Source organism: Anser brachyrhynchus, assembly GCF_964034855.1.
Source record: "Anser brachyrhynchus genome assembly, chromosome: 5".
Taxonomy (NCBI): Eukaryota; Metazoa; Chordata; class Aves; order Anseriformes; family Anatidae; genus Anser; species Anser brachyrhynchus.
In genome coordinates this window covers 47,183,980-47,208,588 of record NC_137699.1, presented here as the reverse complement: position 1 = coordinate 47,208,588, position 24,609 = coordinate 47,183,980, and the positions used below count along the sequence as shown (strand labels likewise).

General features: G+C 34.2%; 1 protein-coding gene across 12 annotated transcripts in view; it reads left to right on the top strand.

Moving 5' to 3' along the window:
* LOC308196010 (uncharacterized protein) overlaps window positions 1-24,609 on the top strand; it is a 380,840-nt gene that overhangs the window by 318,885 nt on the left and 37,346 nt on the right. For 8 of the 12 annotated variants that reach the window (XM_080594382.1, XM_080594392.1, XM_080594380.1 and 5 more), the window contains 2 exons: window positions 1,732-1,799; window positions 2,615-5,110. The exons of 2 other annotated variants lie outside the window; for them this stretch is intronic. In XM_080594382.1, the coding sequence (XP_080450508.1) occupies window positions 1,732-1,799; window positions 2,615-2,798 (252 nt within the window). In that variant the 3' untranslated portion in view covers window positions 2,799-5,110. Of the gene's footprint in view, window positions 1-1,731; window positions 5,111-24,609 lie in introns of those variants that run through there. 2 more of the 12 variants (XR_013952024.1, XM_080594384.1) reach the window with 1 other exon arrangement.

Here is a 24,609-nt window from a genome sequence, read left to right as displayed (position 1 = left end):
CAGGAAAAACTTTACTTTCCTGTAGGAGAAAACATGAAACATGATTAGGCTACAATGTTATTTTTTAGGTCTAATTTCAGAATCTGAATTTGGAACCATGCAGATGGAGAACTCTCTGACTTGTAAAGAGACATCTTCAATTGGTTACTTCTAAAAATACATCTTCCATTAATTATGGTAGTTTCGTTAAAGAAATAAGGTCAGTTTCTGATATCATTAGTTTTTGATGCCATAATATATTTAATTTAAAGTAAGCTTTTAAAGCAAAGACAGAAAAGACCAAACTTTTCAGTGACTTATGCCCAGTGCTTCAGTGACGCTTTTCCTAAATGGAGGTTCCTGAGGTGTAAATACATAGAGAATTGGCTCTAGAAACGTCAACTCCTTTGCATTTATGTTGGACTATGATATACCATTAAAAATATGGATGTACCATTCTTAGATTAGTCTTGAATATACATTTGTTGGCAAAATACGATGTTTATTCAACAGTAACAAACAGAAAATCAGATGTTATTCACTTTATCAGAGCAGAAGTCAGAGAACATAAGGAAATGAGAATTCCAAATAGAGGAAGAAGTCAAAGGTGAATCATTTTAGGAAAACATTTGACTTTTGATCTTCTCTCATAATTTTATATTGTATGTCTAGAAAAGCTAACTCCTCTCTAAAATTTCCAGAGGGCATCCATATTTTATTACAGCAGATTTGTCAGTAGTTAAACAAACTTGCCTGAGGCAAATCTCTGTGTTCTTAGCCTCTAATAACACAATGGAAGTATAAAATACTAAATGCACCCTGCTGTTTATTTGCAAGTGAATGAGAATTTCCAACAGGTATGTTTGTATCTGATGACTTCAAAATAAATAAATAAACGAAACAACACAACAACAGCAACAAACTCTTATTAGCTATTACACTTTGAACATATTCTTTACTTAAAATAACTGTTCAATGTTAGTCACTGTATATAAAATTTCTACTGAATAAAAAATAACAGTGATTAGCTTGATGAACTTCAAGGATAACTTAAAAGAACTGTGCTCCCATAAGTCTCCTTTAAGTCTCCAGCATTTGCTTTCAGCTTTGGACTAACCTAGATAGCTTGGGATATTATACAAAAGGAAACAAGAATAAATGTTTTTATATACTTTCTGAAAAATAAAGAGGTTTCTCTTGACATGGCACAGAAAAACACATAATATTAAAACAAATATTTAATATTTAAATAAAATTAATATTTATGTAAATATTGAACAGCAATTAAATTAAAATTACTTTTATTTAGATCATTTTGTATGTAAACTTTATATTTGGTGAAAATGAATATGAGGTTTAGAGAAGAGTGATACAATTCATAGAACCATAGAATCATTAAGGTTGGAAAAGACCTCCAAGATCATCTGGTCCAACTGTACGAAACAATTAAAACAGTTCAAATTTTATGCTGTAAAAAATAATAGAGAAATGTGCTGAGAGATTCTGTTGAGGAATGTATGTAACCACACTATGCCACAGGATTACCTGATGCTTTACCGGATTAATGTTTTGGTATTTACACTGGTGCTCATAAGGTCATATAACAGTATGGTATCGATATTTTTCCTTTATCTCAAGAGAGTTTGGATCAGTTCTCTAAACATGGAAGAATTTATCTGAGTCTATCCATTGACCTGTCTGCTTTGCAAACATTGTGTTTGTTTTTAATTATTGTCTTTTTTTTTTTTGTAGGATCCGTCAGACCTCATTGATTTGTATCAGCAGTTGATAGATATAGAGAGAAGAGTATTTTTTACTATGTAAGGAAAAAGTACAGCTTTTTGTATACCTTAATAAACTATTATTTGATGTTTTGTTTTTCTGAATACCGCAGTTTAATCTTTTATTCATGAACCTGACAAGTGTTGGATATAATTTTAATCTGTCAAGGTAAGCTTTCCCAGATGGAAAGGCTTAGAAAACTATGAGATCTCGTTGTGTATGACTGTCTTTCCATTTTAGAGGTTATCAGGGTATTTTATATGTGAATAGGACTATGACGTTTGCATTTAAAAATGCTTCAAGTCAGTTGTGGAGAGCATAGTGAAATGATGTGAAATTGAACCTTTGTTCAAAAGAGGGAGGTAATCATGAAATAAGTTTAAATTTCCAAGAAAATGTGAGAAAAAACTGCCACTTTGCTTTATTTTTTTTCCTTTTCTTTTTTCTTTTTCTTTTTCTTTTTCTTTTTCTTTTTCTTTTTCTTTTTCTTTTTCTTTTTCTTTTTCTTTTTCTTTTTCTTTTTCTTTTTCTTTTTCTTTTTCTTTTTCTTTTTCTTTTTCTTTTTCTTTTTCTTTTTCTTTTTCTTTTTCTTTTTCTTTTTCTTTTTCTTTTTCTTTTTCTTTTTCTTTTTCTTTTTCTTTTTCTTTTTCTTTTTCTTTTTCTTTCTTTTTTTTTTGTTTTATATAATATACTGTTCATACTGATGTGATTTTCAGATTTATTTTTTTTTTACAAAGATAATTGAAGGAGGAGAGTATGCAATTGTAAGGTCATAGTTGTCACAGTGACTTCTTCAGTTTTAATAGACAATATAAAGAAAATATTTATTTTTTTGTTACTTTTAATGGAATAGATCTCATGATCCAAGTAAGAAGCTTGGCAGAAAATGTCAAAACAGGAAGTACGTAATGCCTGGACTGTCCACAAGTTTGAGGTTTGGAATCTTTGTATCTCCATGGGTGGCTCAATACATCTGGCCTTTGTTAGTCTGTAGGGACTCCCAATTCTTTTCTCCCAGAGTTTTACATTACACATAAATTATTTCTAAATCATAACCAAGTTCTCAGGCAATTCATTTCTGTTTTCATAAGGTATTTTGGAAATGTCTATTGAATTAAGTAACCTAGTAAGAAGAAAGTGCATGCGCACACACATCTGTGTACACATACTGGAGATTAAATTCAACATCATATTTAGTTTAGCCACGTTTAGACTGTGGCTAAACTCATCTCTAATATGGAGGAGTTCTTTTGTATGCCAAAGAGTTCAAAGTAAATGAAATTAGTAAGTTTCACAGCTTTAGATAACATCATTTTACAGTGAATGTTAGTAATTTAACCTATTGGAAGTATATTCTTCATGTTACAAAATATTGATAATGCTAGAGCTAGCATATGATAGATAAACCTAGGGTGACTCAAATTCAGATCTTAAATCTTATCTTTCCTACAGCTTGTTAACTGATTTACCAATACAGTATGTACCTTAAGTTACGTGCCTTAGCCTCTTCTATAAGAGTGGCCACTAAGAACAAATATCTGTCTATTCAGTCAGAATCATGTTTCTTCCTCTTATTTCTTCATAGCACCATACTACTACCTTAAATCCAATGGAGGTTCTTAGTACCTAACCACACTGCTCCCTATTTAGCAATCTTAAAATCTGTGAGTTACAGTTGCAGTAAAATTTTACTAGATATAATTTATTTATATGTAGCTCAAAATTTACTTCCAAGCAAGTAATCTTTCGAAATACACAGTTGGCTCACAGTTAATTGTTTTAAATTGAGAGCTTTTGCCCTGTTTTTCTTTCTTCTTTTGTTTTACAGTAATTACTTTAGTAATACACTGTCTGTTAACGAAAAAAATAAAAAAAATAAAAAAATAAAGCAAGGGAAAATAGAGCACTAAGACATGATTTCATTTTGAAGAAAAAACTTTTTTCTTTTTTTTGCAAGACTTTTACTAGTTTTATGCTTTCTATTTGCAAAACATTCTTTCAAAACACATGCAGATTTCTGTCCTCTGCAATGAGTTTTATTCTTTTTTTCACACATAAACAATGAAACATATCCAGTGTTTTTTAAGTCAAAATTTCACACTATGAGCTTCAAGTTAATATCAGAATATTGTGCAAAATACAGAGCTGTTTCTGATTCTCAAGAAAGCTCCCACAGACACTCTGCCTTCTATTGCCTTATCAAACTCTGCATCTTTAAACTGCCAAACTTTCAGCTCTTGCTACTTGTTGTCAAGTGGAAAATCTTAGATAGGAAACCACTATTGCTAGAATACCTGAATTAAAGTTGAGTATTATTGCCCTTGCACCCTGCTTATTCTTATAAATGGATATTTTTGCCTTTCTCTGTTTCTGAAAATTATCTCTACAGGCTTGGTTACTGAGAGCTCATGGAAGACTTTCACTTTTCATTACAATACACTTGATGCACCTATGCCAGAACAAATGCCAATTTAAAATAATATTTGTGCATGTATGAGCTAAAATGAGTATTCCAATTTACTAGAAAGCATGAATATCTGAACGGTGTCAGAGATGTCTCCAAAATGTGTACTGTAATCCTTGTGTTCAACGGTGTTTTGACTCTGGCTTTTTTTTTTTTTTTTTTTTTTTTTTAAGACATGAAACCATCTTTTTTGCTGCCTGCCTGCCCATCAAAAATGTTTTCTGGTGTACCTTTGTGAATGTACAAATGAACAAGCATCTGGGGAGAAACAGAGAGAAAAAGTGTGAGAGAAAGTATAAGTAGAGATCATTTAATTACATTAAAAATTTAATCTAACTTGATTTAGGTCTGCAAAGGTAAGCAATTATGCTGAGAAGGTGCTTTCATTAGAAGCATGTTATATATCAAAATGGCGGTGCTTATCTGCTGAAATGAGGCAATATGCATTTGAGAAAGGTACTTCAGGCTCCCTCTAAGGTCAATGAGAAGGGATTCAGTATAGTTAACCCCATTTAGGGTTTGCTTCAGCATATGCCTGCTTTGGACTGATGAATCATTTCTTAAGCTCCCCTAACTGTATTAACTGGGTCTATATTCACAGTAATAGGACCCAGTGGAGCTAGTTCAGATATAGACAGGTATGGTGTTAGAGAAGTCTGAAGTTAAATGGGATGAATCCCATTATATCAGAACAACTCCCATTGTCAAGGGTGAAAATTTTCACATAGAAAACAAATGTACTTACATATCAGAATGAAGAGACATTTTGACTCTTAACTTTGACCTTTGTAAAAAAGTTACAGAATATCAGAATTGACATTTGTAAAAATTTACAGATTATCAGAATGAAAAATGGATGTTTAATTCTGTATTTTTTTCAAGACTTTCCCCAACTTCAGAAGAACTGAAGTTTCATTTCTTCTGTGGTGATGTTTTTATCCATTTTTGCTATATAAAAGAAATAATGGAAAATCAAGAAAAAATACTTCGTTTGATCAAGAGGAAAACTAATATAAGAAAACAAACAAACAAACAAACAAATATTTTTAATTAAAAATAAGCAAGATGACCATGTAAGAATCACCAAAAGTAAATGAGAGGAAAAGGCAGCAATTTCCCTAACAGTAGTAACAGAAGCGGAAAAGAAGAATATTCAGGAGAAAAAACAGTTGGAGCACACCATGGAGATTTTCTAATTGATTGAGACTTACTCTCCCTTACTGTTTACGGATATGGTATATTTACAAGTAGACAAATCTCAATTTCAAATCTTCTGGGTATCCAATTTGGTAGAAAACACACAGAAGATTAAGACACAGTTCTTTCCAGTTCTGCAACAGGAAGGAAAAACTGCCAGAGACATTCCTGAGGTTCTGTACATGCCTGATCTTAGGTATTTAGGTAAAGAAAGTTGTTGAATGTGCTTTGTTGAGTATGAACTGTTCTTGTTCTTGGAATAATAAGAAATCTAAGATACTTTTCTCTCTGCTGTTGCTCACATCGTGGTTTACGTATCTACCATTTAAATCAGTGACTACAAGTTTATTCAAGGTAGTTAAGTCAACTATATAAATGAGTTCATAACAGTAGATAAATTGTCTCAGCTGTCTGCTTGCCTGCCCACTTGAACCTGCTTCACAAATTTTTAAATTTGTGCACAAATAGAGGGATAGGAGAACAGTAGAATACTAATCCAGAATGTCTTATTGTACATGTTAATGAATTGTTTAGCAAAACCTTTGCAATCTCATTTGAAAGACATTGTTTAGCAAAGTCAGATAAAGTAGTAATACATCTGCAAATAAAGTAAATGTCTAGGACTAGACATTTAGACGTATAAATAACAAAGAAAAAAAAAACACAACAAAGAAAATTAACATTTCCTTCTTGCTTATACCCTTATCTTTTCATTGGTAGATTGCATGAAAACATCCTTTACTTAACAAAAGCTGATCTTATCATTAAGTGTCTAATCTATGTAAAAGGAAACTTAGGCAGAACTTAAGTGACCAGATCTGAAATATCCTTTCTGAATTCTCATGTTTATGTATCATCTGATCCTAGAAATCTCTAAGGACCCTACGTTTATAGAGTTTTTCTCTCTTATGACTTAAATATGCTTGCATATCTAAAAAAGTCCATCTTGTCAGGCCTGATGTAGCCAAAATTTCTCACCTACAAAATAGAAGCAGGCTAAACAATATATGATTAATATATGCTTGCCTTAAAATTAAAAGTAAAGACATTAAAATTAGTAGCAGTATACACACCTCTTTTCTTAATACCATAACACTACCAATATACATTTTGTAACTCAGGTAAGCATAAAAGTGATATGTAACTGCAAAAAGGCAAATGGAGGTTTGTGTTATATTTGCTCAAGCATGGTAATTTGTGCAAACAGCAAAATCTGCAAGATAAGAACAAAAGAAGTATAATGAGAGATGTCTGTTAGAACCAGGATAATCCTGCAGAACAAGCAGTAAAGATGTTTGGTGAAACCATAACAGGCGCTGGTCCATCCCCAGAAAGGTGAATGTCAAGAACAAATAAAATCACAACTTTTCTTTTGTGTAAAGAACAAAACATGAGTGAGGGAAGTTGGAGAAGAAAAAAGATCTATATCTTGGTTCTAGTTTCCCTCATCAAAGAGGTTTCAAGCCTGGGCACCTCCATCTCAGTGATTAGGTACCTCAGCCATCAGCCCTAACTGTGCCCTAACTGGATGTGTCAGCTCTGTTATGTTGTTTAATCTCAGCTGATTTAGGATGAAATTGTTAAGTATCAAGTGTTTTAATATGTAGTAGCAATGACTATATTGATTTTATGAGTCTATGAATATTGTTTGATTTTTGGGTGGTCCTGTGTAGAGCCAGGAGTTGTACTCAATGAACCTCATGGGTCCCTTCCAATTCAGGATATTTGAAGATTCTGTGATTGAGTATGTGTATTGTTAATGAATATCAGCCCAGTAAAGTGTTGAAGTTTGACACTAGCCTGATTTATTGTTATTAGAAATACCTCCATCAGAATGGTTACCAATATATGCAAGGTACAACTACATTCAGTCTGTGACACTGTCTGTCCGTCTTGCTGATTTACTCTGTAGAGGAAGAATTGTCTCTAAATGTGCATTTGTAGTTTGAAAAAGCTTTTCCCAGATGATACTTCTCATGTCTATTGTAACACAAATAAATAAGAATTATTTATTATTTTATTAAGAGATTCCTGAAATCTCACACAAGGCAATTATTTTGTAGATTTCAATTCTATTATAAGGAGAAGTAAATAGCTCCTGTTTAAATGCATCTACAAAGACCAAAGTGCTTCATTGTAAGAGGTCTTTAATATGGGGCTTTATTCCTTTTCTGGCTTTTCTTTTGCTTTTAATTATGTATTATGCTCTGACAACAGCCATGTGGTATGTGGTTGTGTTTTAGCTGTGCTGCAGGTATCAGCATAGGGGTATATTTAACAAATCCAATAAGACTTAAATACTCATTCTCAGAACATTTTAAATGTATAAAAATGTGAAGATAAACCCCCTCAGAGAGGCTCTTGTCTGCAGTGGTGCGCAGTAGCACATCTCTGGCAATCTCAGGCAGCTTGGTCCTTGCATTTTAAAGATCAATTTGTCTAATGAAATCCAGCAAGTTACAGACTAGAGTTGGTGAAATATAAAAGAGTGAAAACCTCAAGATCATTTTCAATTAGTTTTTACTTTATATATGTTTTGAAATGTATACATAAGGTGAAATCAGTTGTGAACTCTTTGAAACCAATTGTGCCCAAGTGGGAGAGAGCTTCATCTATGTATTTCCCCTGGGAACGTTCAGGCAGTGGGTAATGTGCTGATGGAGACTGGGTGGGGAAGACTCTCACATCTCTGTAGATGTGTCTTTTAAAGTTACAGAATGCAGTGTAACTGAAATAAGGCATACAGAAGGGACTATTAAATCTTCAGAGCAATCCCACCTCCTCCATAGCTCTTGTTTGCAATTCCTGGCAGCACGTTTTTTTTGAAAGAGCTTTGGCTGAGTACAGATGGTCCCTGAAAAGGCGATGGTACAATCCTGTATGATTTTAGTGGAAACTGGATGAAGTAGGCTGTAACTTCCAGAATTACTCAAAGTACTGCTGTGACAGATTCATGAAGTAGGTTATATAATACCTATATAATACTCTGTGGTTATATAATGTGACAGATTCAGAAGCACAGGAAGTAAGTTTGAGCTGGTCAAATGCAAACTTTCCATTCAAGATGTGCAAGTACAGGTTTTAAATCAGCCACGCAGTTGATATCCATTAACATATAGAACTTATTAAGTCAGCATCTAATATTAAACAAGTACTTACATATTTTGCCAAATACAGATAGAATACCTAAATTGGAATGATTAAGAGCTTTGCTGCAAGAGCACTTTGTAGAAAGGAAAGATGAAGCCATCTCTTTCCACATTGTTAACGTGCCATGATTTGCTTCTGAGAATATTTCAGTTTTCATCCTGAAGATATGAAAAGGCTTCTTAGGTCTGCTGATAGATGAAACAAATATCTCTGTTCTAGAAAGAATTGGGGTGGACCACTATGGGAGACCCTAGGAATGAGGAAAATGCTTAGAGAGCCCACACTTGACTGGTGATCTTTTTGTGCTGAGTTCAGTTAGGCCCTGAATTTAGTCTGCTTTTTCCTTTGTCTGTTCTTCTCTTATTCTGTGTCTTTCTTCTGCTTCTGCTTCTCATTCCCATCTACTTCAGGCTTTGACACATTTTTTTCCATTTCTGTCTTGAATTTGAGAGCTACTTTTTTTTTTTCTTAATTTCTTTCCTTCACCTTTCATAGCAATTTTTCTCTGAATCTGTGCCAAATTACATCCAAATTACTCATACTCTCTACTTCGTATTTAATTTCTTTCCTCACTACCCAATGTCTGCTCTACTTTTGCTCTAGCAATTCTCTCTACCCATAGTAATAAAAGAAAATGACCGTGGAATAAAACTGACCCATGATCCTCAACACTGGTTGAGAGCCACCAAGCTCCTAGGCACAGTTTGACTGATGTCTGCTGTACTTTTCCAGGTGGTACGCAGACATGATTCAAGGCTTAACACATGCCAAGGACATTCTCCATAATCATCAAGAACAAGGCAAGACTACTTTGGTTCTCTTATACTGCACAGTCATGCACTATATAACTTGTTGTTGGTCCTTCAAACACTGCTTCATGACAGAGATCTGGGTACACACCACACACGTAGATACTTTGTTTAAAAAAAAAAAAATCACTCTGATGGGTTACAGTACAGCCTGTATATTTTTTCAGATGTTTTGAAATTAATAAATATATTTTTTTATTTTACAATGACTTTGGGTTTCAGCAGTTTTACATGGGGTCTCAGAGCGGGACTAGGGCCAAGCTCCACGTGATGTATATTTGAGTACTATTCTTGAAAAGAGTACTGTGGCTATGAGCCAGTCTGTGCCACTTGGTTTCAAATGAGAAACAGTCCTCAGGTTGCTTTACATATTAACGTGGATTTATCCCAAGGACAACCAGGAACTGGCTTTGCAAACACATCTGATTTCCCCATCTGTATCCTCTGTTCAGACACACATTGAAGGAGTGATGTGCCAGAGATGCTCTATGAGGAAGTGCAGTGGAGCCACAAGCATTACTCATTATGGCTCGTAGTGGTCAGAGCAGGGCAGGGCACAGCGTATCTTCAGCTAGTCACCCTGAGTGTTAAACTTCACAGATCTAAGTACACCTGTCACTGAACAGGTTCTGCCACCTTAATGTGTGGTTACTGTTCAACCTACCTGAGAACAACTTTTTGAAAGGTGCAATAAATTGCAATGATGCTTATCTAAAGGCAAGAAGATGGTTCTTGATAGGGATTTAATTTATGTACATGGATTTCTGTGATTCTGTGATTCTGTGATATCCACTGTTGCCTTACTTTAGCTTGTGCCTAACAGGAGAATTTGTTTCATACTGAAGTCCCTCAAACTCAATCGTATTATTTTGTCCTGGTAAGAACTATCTGAAAAGAATGAATTGTTTGCCAGGGAATCTCTCTTTACTACTTTCTAAGATGACAACTATTTATCCTAACGAAAATGTTTGTTACTACTTGTCAAACACACAAAGAAATGGATTTTGAGGTTTTCCATTTCAGCCTAACTTAAGCCTCAACATTACTTATTATCACTCACTACCATGTCCTTCCCTTACCAGCTTACTCATTATTTATATGAATTTTAACAAGTGAATCATGGCTGTCCATGTCTCCTCCTCATTTTACTCCCTGAAGTTTCAACCAGAAGGGCAAAATTTACCAGTTTAGTTTGGATGAATGTTTCTCTTAGAGTTTCAGGGCTCATTTATTTTTTTCTGAATGCATTAGTATCATACTTATAGGTAGAAAAAGCACCAGTAGATGGCTCTGTAATTCCTGAATTATCAGCAAGGAAACAAGGGAGAGACTTTGATAGCTTTGACTTTTGTGAGTAGATTTGATTTGGTGACATCAATGACAGGAATAAACTTCACGCCGACTTGCTGAAATGGGACACTTCCATTTGTTATGTCACGGCATTTCAAAACGGCCAGTCTGTCCTTGACCCACATCGACATTGAGGACTTCCTGATGTTGCCTTCTACAGGGAACAGCTCCAAATAAATCAGCAGCAGAATGACACCCAGCTTATGGGAGAGGGCAGAATTACTCATTGCCATGCCCTGCTTGCTGCAAAGTGATAAACATGAAGACATGGAGGCTTCTGCAGATGCCCAAGCCCAGCAGTGCTGTACCCTGGGAAATGTGAATAAATCTGAACATAGCAGAACTGTGCAGAACATATGCCTGCACTGAAATTAACTGCCAAACACTCAGAAAAGGTTGTTTCTGTTTTGCTTAAGAAATAAATCTGTCTGAGAATGGGAAAGATACAAACAAAAAGGAAATGCATTCAAAAAACAAAACAAAACAAAACCCTGCTTTTATTAATCATGAAGTTTAGTCATTTGCTACAGGCAATTTAGGTGAAGTATTAGGATTTTCTCTCTGCATAGCCCCCATTCCTGAGCACAGGACAAGGCTGTGCTTGCAAAGGAGCTTATAAGCCTGCTTGAGTGCTTCTGGCTGAGGCTTGTTGCCTCCCCCCCGGCTCCTCCCTCCCCGCACTCCACCTCCTTGTTCTCTACCACATATTAAAATCCTTTGGAGATTTGCAAAAATGATTGTAGAAAAAAAGAAAATTTGAAAATTTATATGTGGGTTGCTGCACCCAGTACAGTGTTGGCTGGATCTAATTGTAAATTAAGGCATTTAACCAAGACAGCAATTCAGTTTCCATCAAAGTGAAGATGTTTTATCTGTACTAGCTGAGATTATTATTTTGTATGTTTTGAGTAAATCCAAAACCAATGGATACAAACAGTACTGACAATTTAAACTAACTTTATTCTGCCACATGGCATAGTATGGAACATCTCTATGTGGCACGTCATGACAAAAAAAAAAAAAAAGAGTTCAACTTAAATTTAGAACTATTATTTTTCCCCTGAAGTACATCTTCTACATGACAAATATTTCGTTTCATACCTCATTAGAAAAAATATTATTTGGTAAAAATACAGAAATTTTTTCTAACTTTACTTCCAAATAAAATCTATTTTACAGATGTTTTCCAGCTTCTCCTACTGTATTTTTCAGTGGCAAATAGATTCTTTACTTTCTCTGCTATTGCTTATCTGTTTTGAAAACAGATAGAAGCTGTTTAAATAAATCCATTCTCTTACTATAAATGGCAAAAATACATGAAGATGTTGATAGTTAAATGTCAAAACTTAGTTATGACAATAACAAACATAAACAAATTAATGATTTGCTATATTTGTGCTTCTTTTTTCATTAAAAAAAAAAAAGAAAATATTCTCTAAGCCCCTTACTAGCTTTTCTTGCCAATGACAATGATTTTCAGAGAAAAGAAAGTAAGATTAAAATGAGGAGAATGCATATAACACCACTCTTTATTTTGCTGCAGAGAAGCTGTATATGAAAAAATCATTCAATTTATATAATGTAGTAAATTTTTGTGGCCTTATATTATTTACAAAAGGCTGAAGTATCTCACAGCATTCAATATTCAGCAGTGGCCTTATCTTGGGAAACTATGGTATTTTAAATAATCTGAGGCGCAAATGCTATTGCACTTTGTAATGTACAAATACTGTCATATTCAACTGGGTAAAAGACAAACCTGAGTTTAAGGTGATCCATACCTTCTGTAAGTGTTTATAGTCCAAAAAGTATTTTAAATTTATCTTATTAACGACAATTAAATGTGTTTTATTTCTATCGAGAATAATATTATCAAGATAAGCTACTTGAATAATGTTCCATTCACTACCTAAGAGCAGGCAGTCCTAATAAAACAGCTGATGTGTGGCAAAATATTTCCCTGATGACTGTATTAAAATTCTGCCCTATGGCAAGTCTGAGATAATTAGATTGCAATGTGTGAATCAAAAATGATTCCTGGGTTCAAATATTTAAAGAATGGGGGGAAAAAAATCCTTCAGGTTCAAGTAAATACAACCTGTGTGCCCATGTAGCGGCATATGATGGCAATAATTTATGACAAATGACTGTATCATAAATATATTTGTGACATAATAAATAAACAAACATAATACTAATTTATTAGTAACACTTTTCTACATCATCTTCACACTTCCAGCAGTCAGTATGAAATGGGACTGCTTCTGAACCTTCTAGCTTTAACCAGCATCATAGAACTGACAGAGGTTGATGGAGAGATGCTTCTTCATTTCTGAGTTATGATATTATCCTTAACTCAATTCCAGTCTTGGATCAGGAGCCTACTTGAACACTGCAGTCATATTACATTTCAAAATTAGAATTCAGAGCTTTATGACCTGTAAAAGCTAGTCTCAGGAAGTTACGGAGAGCAGATTAAATAACTGCCTTATATAGTACAGAAAAATCCTTTTGAGATTAACACTGTATTTACTAGCTCTAGATTTTTGCTGAGTTTCTTGATCTACTTTATGGGAGTGCCTGTATATCCATTTTGTTATTATAACCACTAGCATGTTCCCATGATGTGAATAGTATAATTCACATTAGTTGAGATATACACAATGATTTTACTAAATAGTTGAGACAATATACAGACTTTCCAGTAATTTTATGTTAAAGGCTGGACAATAACTTCTGTGTTTCTCAGCAATATACAATATTAAGACCAGATTTTTTCAGGTTCTGAATGATTGCACTTAATACCACTTATTCATATTGATATAATACCTGCTAAGTATTCAAAGCACAGACAATTTCCTTCTCGCTTATATATATTGTATACAGTCCGTATTAAAAATGTGTAATACATATACATCTAAACTAGTATATAGTTTCCACCATCTTTTGCTCTATCATAATGTGATTGTTTGCTGGGAATGTTTTTGGATTTTCTTGGTGTGTTGTTTTTCTTAAAAATAACTTTATTTATTTATTTATTTAAGTTTTCCTGCTTTCTGAACTGTCTGTATCCTTATCCTTTATCAAATAAGATTGGAGAGAACTCAAAGCAGGTGGTATAAAATAACCAGAGTGAGAGATGAAACCAATGTTTCTGAAGGAATTGTGAGAAAACCACTCTATCATGCCAGGACGCTTCTCAGCCCACTTCCACACTATAATTAGGAATCACATGGGATCCATGGCTAGTAATGCTTTCACACAACAATCTCAGAATGATTTAGTACAAACTCTAGAAAATGTACAGATAGACATCTTTATTTTTTGGCACATTGGGAAGTCTTTATTTGAAAAATGTTTTGATATATGTTTTTAAAAGCTTTTTAATGTATACACATATAATAGGATAAATAGCATTCGCCTTCAAGTGTATCTATTTTTCAGTGCTGTGTACATGTGCTCTGCTTTATATAAAAGCAAGTTCATGCAGCATGCTTCTCTTAAGATCATTCTTGACAGCATTATTGGGTGAGAAAGTAGCCTTTCCCCATAAAAGTTTTCTGTAGATGCTCTTTAAGGAACACTCCTATTTGTGTAAATGAAAAGTATGTTTCTCTAGGGATCTGATTGTACCATTGACCGAATGAAGAAAACCACAGACTCCACAAACCCTGCTAGGAATGAATGGTTAATGACAACATACCCCTTTATGAGCCAAAAGAAATTACATACCTTATCCAGATCTTTCCAACAGGGATTATTCTATTGATTTCAGGAAGCTGAGTGGATTGAATGACACAAATAAATATGTTATTAACAAGCAACAGCCTCAGAAAAAATAGGTTTTGATCAGTTCACCAATATTTTCTCAACTTAGGGATATATTGGCATGTTACCAACAGCATAGAGGTCACATAGAATTTACATGAAGCAGATCAGATTCTCCCCACTTTCATCTGTTTAAAGATTGGATGAGATACATAGATTGATTGATTCAAGAAGATGTTGGTCGTTAGACACATATATGTAAGGAAGTCCTTGAATGGTTGATGAAAGACTATTCTTACAGATCAAAATAATGCAGCCTTGAAATACGGGGACTGCCCTTCCTTAGTTTCAAATAAGAGTGCTATATGGCAAATGTAACTTCAAACAGGTGTCTGAATAGTGACAAGGTATACTGCTTACATTTTGTTTTCTATTCATTATTGAAAAATAGTGCTCTATTTCTTTCTGTATAAAAATAATTTTAAAATCTAGAATTTCTGATTTAGGGACCAAAAAAAAAACCAACATTAACCAAACAGTCCAATTTCTACTGACCACCTTTACTAGAGACTATCTTCCTCTTGTCCCTCTGGGCTTTCGTGGAGGCACAGGATTATGAAGAGTATCAATCTATTTGACGGTTACAAGCATATAGAGACACTGTAAACTGTCACCAGTATGAATTAAGGAAAATCATAAGAACAGCAAAAACAAATATCAATGTTCATAAATATATTGCTAGCAGTACAAACATAGCTCTACAAAGGAACACAATTGCAAGATGGGCCAACACGAATCCTAAGATCTTCCTGATACACTTACAACATCCAGGGTTCTTTCCTTTCTATCTTTACAGAAACCTATCAAATTAGCATTTTAATGTTTTGCATGTTCAATAAGAAACCTTAAAAGTTCAATGCAAGTTTTAATGCACTGACGAGATATGCATAAGACAATGTCAATTTTGGATTAATCCCCTACTTTCTGCATAGCTGCTTCCTGTTAAAATCAGATCTGGTTTTAAGAGCAAATCAAGCATTTCAATTCTATTTAACTTTTCTTTTTGGAAGGAAGAATGCAATTTTTATGGCTGGAGAACTAGGAAAGGGATCAGAAAAGTGAATTCTACTCTAAATTCTGCACAGGAGCACAGTGACTGAAAAATGAAAACTGGAAAACTTCATGAAAAAATATTCTCTTTATAGGCCTTTATAGGCTTATTTTTTGCTTGTGAGAGTCTCAGTTATACACTACTTCACAAGATCATGTTTGTTTTATGATTTCACATCATGTACGATAGCTTGCTGTCACCATTACTGGGATTATTGCTGTATATATAAATGTGAATTTTTTTCTCAGCCCTGTTGGCTTAAAGATTTCTTCTTTGAAAGCTCTTCCAGTTTCTATCTGAAGAACTGTTTGAACAGAACTGAGGTGAAAGATATATGAGCCAAAAGTATTTCACAGCACTGGGACCTAGAACCTTCACTGCTAGGTAGTGTCAAAGCTCTACAGGGATTTTCCCCCTTGAATTCAGTGGGGTCAAAATTTCACTTGTGGAGACCCTTGAAATACAGTCCCAATGGAAAATGATGTTGTTTGACACTTTGCAGTGCATTATATCATTTTGCTGTGATTGTAATCCAGACTGCTAGAATAATCTATAAGTGTATTATATTATTTAATTATAGGTTTAGTATTTAATTAGTTTTACTGTTCTTCAATATAGCAAACATTGTAGTGTTACGCAATACATTTTTCACTGCATTTATTTCTGTATGTTTTATTTCCCTCTTGCATGGTCTGTATATTCTGTCAATTATTGTATTGCATATATGTGAAGAGAGAATATATATATAAAAGTTCACACTAAAATGTGTGAATTTATATAAGATATATGATCAGTTTGCATGGTAAAATCAAATATAAGATTGGATAAAAAAGATTTGATCATTTCAATTTTGAAACTGTCACTGCCTTCAAACACTCTGCTGACTTATGTCTTAGGAATTTACATAACTCTGTCTAACTTTGGCAAAAAAAGCACTTCCTGAAAAAAAAAAAAAAAAAGAAAAGGTGAGATTTACAAGTAGAGCAGCTCTAAGCAGTTGCAAAATCAAGTCAAATTTGTGGTGATTTCAAAGCAAGAAAGAATGTGCTAAAAATGGTAGTAAGTATTCATAATAGTATTAGTAATGCTAATGTTAATAATACTAATATACATAATAATAAAAAGCATTTATTTGCATTTCAGAGAACACAGATGTTCCAGCAAGAACTCATGATGTGCTAAATTAAACAGTACTTGAACAGAGCATGGCAATACCTGAATAGAATGAGGCAAAATTAATTTTTCAAGAGTATCCAAAGTCAAGGTCAACCAAAAACTGGACTTTTTAGACAGTATTGTGTAACTGAGATGACATTTAAGCATCAGGGTCTTCTGCTTACTTGCTCTCTAATGCTAGAGGAGCCTAAGTTCCCTATGGCCACAAGAGGTATAACAGAGACCTTTTTACTTCCATATTCTGAAGCACATCAGTTGCAGCAAGACTGAATCACATTTTGAACCTGTGAGTAGACAAGCATTTGCCTTTCTAGCAACTTGATCTCATAGGTACTTTCTAAAAACATTTCTTACATTTCAAAAGCACTGTGAAATGGGCTTGCACTTGAAAATCTTGTCTTAAAATTGCACTATGGAATATGTTTTCTTTCCCCCTTGTGCAATAATCTTGTAAAAGGAAACACGGTATTGTACTAAATCAATCAGGTGAACAGATAAAAAATATGTAGGCATGTGACTGGGATTAAAGTGAAACTTTAAAACTTAATTTATTTACAAAGAATATTTTGTTGTATCTGAAAATTTCTGAATCTTTCTGAAACTTTCAGTTTCAGATTCATCTGGGTGGAAAATTAAATGTTTTGAATTGCCTCCATAACTGAATTCTGCTAAGCCTTCTGCCTCGCAGAAGCCACTGCTAAGCTCTTGAGGAGCTGTGGCTTCTGCAAGGGCATTAGTCTGGTAGACCAGTTGCCAAAAAGCCACACAGATTAGTTGGAAAATAATCAGACAAATTTTAAGAATAAATTGATTAAAGGTGACTCATCTAAGTGAAACTCCCTTAATCTGATGAATAAGCGAAGTCCTGTGACCCTCAAAATCAGTCACTTGCTTTGTCGACAGCACTTTCCATGTACAAGTGATTTTGTGACAAGTAGATGTTTATAGCACTACATAAAAGAGAAAATCAGCTAAGTGCATGTCTTTGCCAGGTATGTGAAAAAGCATGTTGTTCTGCCACATGTGGGATATGAAAATAGAAATTCTCTCAACCTCCTGGCCAGAACCAGGCTCTAACCACAGCACTCACAACTAGGACGGCACACTTTCATTACTTGGTGTGAATGTGTCAAGAAAAAAATGAATGTTAAATCTCTGAGACAGCCAGTACATCTGGCTTTTATCCTTCTTACTGCCTCACTCAGGAAGGAGTATAGTTATTTTTAAATCTAGGGTCCGTGTGTGGAGCCAAACAAACATAATTCTCCAGCTGGTTCAAAGATGATAGAAAAAGATTTTAAATGCCCCAAATCATATAGGTTTATTTGTCATGTGTTAAATCCTCTCCGCAAAAGAATTAAAGGCCTCATTTGTTCTTCAAGTACTCATTACAGCTTCAGTGACTCCATCAGAGCCTTAAAAAAAGCAATGTCATTTCACATATCAGAATGCAAATAGTAAATTACAAATATTTTTCATGACCAGCTCATGAACATTTTGTGACACCTAACAAATTAATTAACTGGGACTTTTCAAGCACCTCTAACCTTCAGACAGTTGAATAGAATTCCCACTATGATGGTATAGCTAAATTGTGGCCAGGAATGTGGAGTAAAACTCCCCCAAATTGCTGTTATTAGTTGTCCAGTATTTCCTGTGTTCATTGTTTCTTTTACTTTTCATCTCTTCTACTTAACTATTTTGGGTGTGGTTTTAACCACAGTTGCTATTAAAAATAACCTCTCACTGTGTTTGGGAATGAGTAAGTGATTTTGGTGTACACTGTGGAACCACAATTACTAGAGATTTTTTGAAGGTGGTAATGATCAAATAACTTATAACCCTTGGTCCCATAGCTTCTACAAATGCTAATTCTCCCTGAACTGACTGTTCATGACATTTACAGCTACAGATTGCGTCATTCACTTGGATAGGTGTTTAAATACTTTTGCCAATATTTTAGTGAATGACACTAAACAAAAACAAAACAAAACAAAACAAAACAAAACCTACCTCTCTTATTTTCTTGTTTAACAGGTAAAAGTTTATTTATTTATATATATATATTTATTTATTTATTCTGTGAGCATTTTGTATATTTGCAAAACAAAGCTTGATCAGTACTTAGAATGATGTAAGCATCTAAAGTTTTTCATGATTTGTTTAAACATATACACATTAAAGAATATCACTACTAAGTATAGAAAGCTGCAGTAGTTGAATTAGTCCTTTATATTTTTTGATCATTTTGCTTCATGTTCTGTTTTTCATCTAATCTCAAAACTGTTATTAAATTTAGCAGGTATCATAGAGAGACCTCATAGCATGCTAAGATCTTCTTTAAACATCATTTTAGCAAAGTAAACCCAGACAATTATGTTCATATTATTTAAACGGTTTAAATGGTTGTAGCATTTAATATGTTTTACAGTTCTTTCTGGATCTGCCCTGATGAGATTTAAAAAAAAAAAAAAGATGAAAACAGAAGACAATATAAGAATTGGCAGCTCATGGTAAAACCAAGAGTTCAAATCTCAGAGCAGTATTTAAAACTCTCCTTGTAGGTAGAGTATGTTTCTAATATTTTTTCCACTGTTTGATAACTCCAAATCAGAGATGATTTCCTTCTTTTTCATTTATATATATATATTACATTAAATATATATAAATATGTATATTTACTGTCTTACTTTTGCTGTGGAATTGTAAGTCTTAAACATGTTAATCTAAGATAGATCTATGGCAATATGTCTCTTCAGTATATATTGTGAATCACATTAACTTGCTGTTACTACATCTACACCAGACATATATGACAATAGTTAGCACAATTTGTTCTTTGCATTCAGAAAAATATCTCTAGTCCCCTCTTCACTTTCTGCTTCTTGTTGACTTATACATCACATCTTTGTTAAATTAGTCTTTTCATGTAAATCAGAAAACCAGGACTTTTATTTTCATGTTGCATACTCTTCTGTTTTTTATTAGTGGTCCCAGTTACTTAAGTGAAAACAGGTTAGGCTTTTCTGGGAAAGGGAAGAAAAAACAGTACAACTCTGTGACTCCAGGCAAACAGCTAAATAATTATTTCTTGTTTAAGTATGCTATCCATTTTTTCAGATCCTAAGGATCAGATCTCATCCTGAGATAAAACCCTTTCTGCCACACAAAGTGTTTCTGCCACACAAAGTCAAAGTAAAGGAACAAGTTTTATTTTTATTTTTATAATAATAATAATAATTATTATTATTATAAACCAAATCTCCTTTCTATGTGGAATTAATCCAGATCTGGATTCTATCTGGAATCTAACTGGAATTAATCCAGAACTCCCACCCTTTGTCATATGCTGGAAATGTTTTGGCCCTAGGCCAGGATGAACAAACATGTTTTTGTCCTCTTCCCTGCTGTCCCCACCTTATTCCTATTCCTTTCCCACTTCTTCCTCTCCGCTTCCCCCCCCCCCCTTCCCCACCCCCCCTTCCCACACTGGGAAGTAACAGACCTGCAGTACTGTGGACTCTACTCTCAAAACTTGCTAATGGCAGATAAATTCTTGCCCAACCTGCTTTGGCTACATACAGGTTTCTCATAGAACACTGTACATGAGATTTCTTCATACAAATACTCATTGTCACCTACCATGTTCTCACACTGTTACAAGAGGTGGACTTTCACAAAGAACATCTGGGTGAGAACCAAAAATAAATGAAGAATAAAAAGCTATGTGAAAAAGGATGAGATTCTTGGGTTGCTTCTGAGCCTATGTATGCTTCATGGCAAGCCCACAAGGGGTTCATACATGGAAGTTTTTGGAGATTGCATGGCCTGATTGTAAGTGGCAAAAAAGAGAGCTGTATGGAGACTCTAATCTCTATGGAAGAGACACCTGTTTTGGTTAATATGATTATTCTTATGTGTCAATAAAAAAGTAACCAGTACATTTAAATTCTTTGTAAAATTTTTGAGATATTTTATTTGAAAGAAATTTATAAGTTTATAAGAATAATAATTTACTATTAACAAGCCATGTGAATCCCAAGGACAGCTGTAAGCTCTCGTTGAAAGGAAATCTTGAAATTTAATCCTGAGATAACTAGATTCTCCTCTAGATTCCTGGAAGGTAAGAAGGAAATATTTCTACAGTAAGTCAATTTTTCAGTGAAAATCTCTGCTTGGTGCTGCTCAGAGGTTTGGAATGTGAAAGGAGGTGCTGAAAGGAGAGATTAGTTGTCAGAATCTGCATGAAATGCTCAGAAAGGTGTAAAACAATTCATCATGGGGATAGTTCTGACACATATGGTATTTATTTACACATGTACATCTATCATACCAGATCTTTTCCAAATCTGTGTACTTTGTTGTGGAGACAGATTTTACACAGATATTTCTTGTGCTCTTTGCCCTCTCAAGAAGCACAAATGCCTCCATCTTTTAAATATGTCTTACAGCTGAAGTCAGCACTATGTTCTAAATAACTTAGCTATATCAAAGAAGAAACTATACTGTATAAATGAATTAGCAGCACTGTCTACTACCACCTTCCTCAAACATGTGCTCTTGTATGGTCAGTGGTATTCCACAAAATATTTTCAGTCTTTCCCAGCTCATATAGCACGTTTTAGATAACAAAAAGGAATACTTATAGCAATATAATGCTAATGATGAGGGGTGGAATCTTAGCCCTAAGTCACTGCCAGGGCTCCCATTTACATTTTGATAGATCCACATGTAATTAAAGAGGGTTGCAATCCAGGAGACTTGGAAAGTAAGTTCTAAGCATCATTCCTCTGCCATCTGGGCAGTATTTTCCATTCAACAACCTAACAGTGGTGAAGAGAAGCTTTGTCAGTCCAGCTGTCTCTATCTACAAGCCTGCTTGTGCTGTGAAGAGATGTGCTTGTGTCACACAAAGCTCTGCGTCTCAGCCTTTTCACTTTTAAGATTTTTTTTTCCTTCTTCATGGATTTAAGGGTGTTTATGTTTCCTTGTTCAATTGCTCTTTCTGTCTCCTTGCTGGTTTTCTCATCTCTTGCTCAGAGATGCTGTTAATATTTAGAGCTTGTGGACAACAGCATCATCAAACCTCATTCTCTGGACATTCCTTGGCAGAGCGATTCTGACAGGTGATTTTTCCATTAGGGGATTTTTCATTTGGCTCTACTCCCAAATGCTCCATGAAGCCTGTCTGGATGCTGGGAGTGAACTTCAGACAGACTCCATTGAAATCTCAGGATTTGTGCTCACTTCTTCTCAGTGAGATATTCATAAACATACCAATGTTTTCTAATGCAAACTCACAGTAAAGTTTACATGTTCTTTTACTGAGATTGAACAGAAGTGTTAAGTGAAATCTAATGTGAATAAATGTATGAGGGACTAGAGAGAAAGTAAATTGTGATATGAAATTGTACCTTTATGATAGAGGGAGACTCAAAACTTGGATTATCCTCATTTCCAAAATTAGCACTTTCTTTCTCTTAGAAAAAGACCAACATGCGGTAAAATAAACAATTTTGAATTTTGGTAGCTGTCTGAATCTGTGACTGATCTGAAAGTCTTTTTGATTTTGTTACTGCCTCAGACCATAAAGTTTTAGAGCTTGTGTTATCTAGCTAAATTCACTGTTGAAATCAGTTTTGTCTTCATATAAGAAACTAATCCTCAGGAAGATGGCCTTGCAAAATTCAATGTTCTAAATATTTTTTCTATTCCATAGAAATAAACTGAGCAGTAAAGAGAATTCTTATTCCACTGTGGGACAAAACAAACATTTTTCTGTTCATTTCTTCTGGAGAAATACCAGAAAACTATTTTTTTTTTTTTTCATTCAAAATGAAGCAGTATTTTGTTTCAAGAAAGTTGTCTTGACAATTAATTCACTTCTGGTCAAAGACTACTTGAAGGAAGAACCACCAAATAAAATTTCTTTTCTTGGTAAGCAATAGTGATATTCAGGATACTGTGGCCAAGATCCAATTCTAAAAGTGAGAAAATCATGTCATTTTTCCCCAAGAAAGATTAAAGAATTTTTGGAAAGGGGCCAGAGAAAGGACAACAACGGGATTATCCTTGTATCCTTGTAATCCTGAAAGAAGTGGTATATATTTGGGTAAAAGGTACAGCTGGACATAACAATTTAAATCAAATAAACCCTGGTCCACTGAAAAGCTGAAACAAGCTTCAGTTAGAGTGTCACAGTACCCCAGATATCCTGTCATCAGAATCTCCAGTCTGACTCATCTAGAAGTAGGGAAAAAATATTAATGATGTTTTCCAATCCACCTTTGTAGAATCAAAAAGCTTAGTTTGCCTCCTTATTTTTAATGAAATGGAAACCATTTAACAACAATTCAAAAGTTTATTCAAAACAACTGAAACCATTTTAGGTTTCTTCAAGTTGTTAATTCAAATGAAACATGCTGCATCCTACTTTGGAACAGAAAATTACACCTTAGCACCTCTCATAGCTACTGCTAATTGTTACAGGATTGTTACCTGTTATATACTGCTTTAGGTAGATTTTTCAGTTTTAATGGACTTATGTTTCATAATGAGCACAGCTTTTATTTTTAAAATCAGTCTGGATTCTGCTTTCATTTCATCCAAGTGCAACTAAAGTCACCATTTAGTTATACTTGAAGTGGAGTATGACATAACAGTCTGAAGTCCCTCATCTAAATATTATTTATTTTTAGTAAACCACTATTCCAAGTTCATCAGAAGATTATTACTTTAATGAGAGGTGTACCACAGGAATTCTCTGCCAAAATTCCTTTAATTTGCATTTTAATACACTAAATCTTTCCATTAACAGTACAGATGCAGGACTTTGTCAAAATCAAATGGTGGGTGTGTTTGTGGGTGTGTTTGTGGATACACTGTGGCATATAAAAGCAAATAAGAACCCTCCTTTGGCACCATTATCCAAATGCTTCCTCCACTTCTTTTCTGTCTGAGTTGAAGGATGTGCAGATGGTTTGGCATAATTCACTCAACAAAATGAATCAGACACAGTAAGATAAAGCTGATGTTACTTGAAACTTCATCCCTTCATTTTTGTAGTGTGCTGCAAGAATTTACTGCATGGAATACTCCACTTCTTAGAATTTTAACAATTTAATCTAATAATATGCTGTATTTTCCAGCATACATATAGCTTTGCTTCAAAAGGTCTCCCAGAGATCACTATGTAACATAATTATTGTACCTGTATTTTGAAAGAGGGAGTTGCAATACAGGTCATAAAATGTCATAGCGTCGTATTTGTAAACTTTTCTGTGTGTCAGCTTTCTGTCTAAGGAAAACACAATTGAAGGTAGAGTTACCAGGAGAAAGAAGGCAATAGCTACCTGCATTAGGAGGTATGTCTGAATCCTCAGTGACTGATATAATTTCTAGAGACATAATTGGAGGTGAAGATCAATTTGTCACAAAGCCTATTTTTTCATTCTTTCTCTAAGTGCTATCTGTCTTGGCAGAATTTACAGAGCTGTTTTTGTGAGCATCTTAGATAAAATGAATGTATTTCCAAATTAGCCAAAAAGAACAATTTTCCAATGGCATTTTTATGGGGTTACAAAAGATCTTCACAAAATGTACGATGGTGTGTTTTTAAAGTTTACCTCAACCATGTTATTATCATCTTGTGATTTAGCAGTGACACAAGCATCTCTCTCATGGGAACTGAGGAACTGATCAGGAGGGGATTTTTTATTAGAAACTTGGATTTTTGATTACGGTTCTCACATTTTACAGCAATCTTTGAGATCCACCCTGAGCAAAAGAGCAACTTTCGTAACAAGTCCAGACCAAATTCTGCC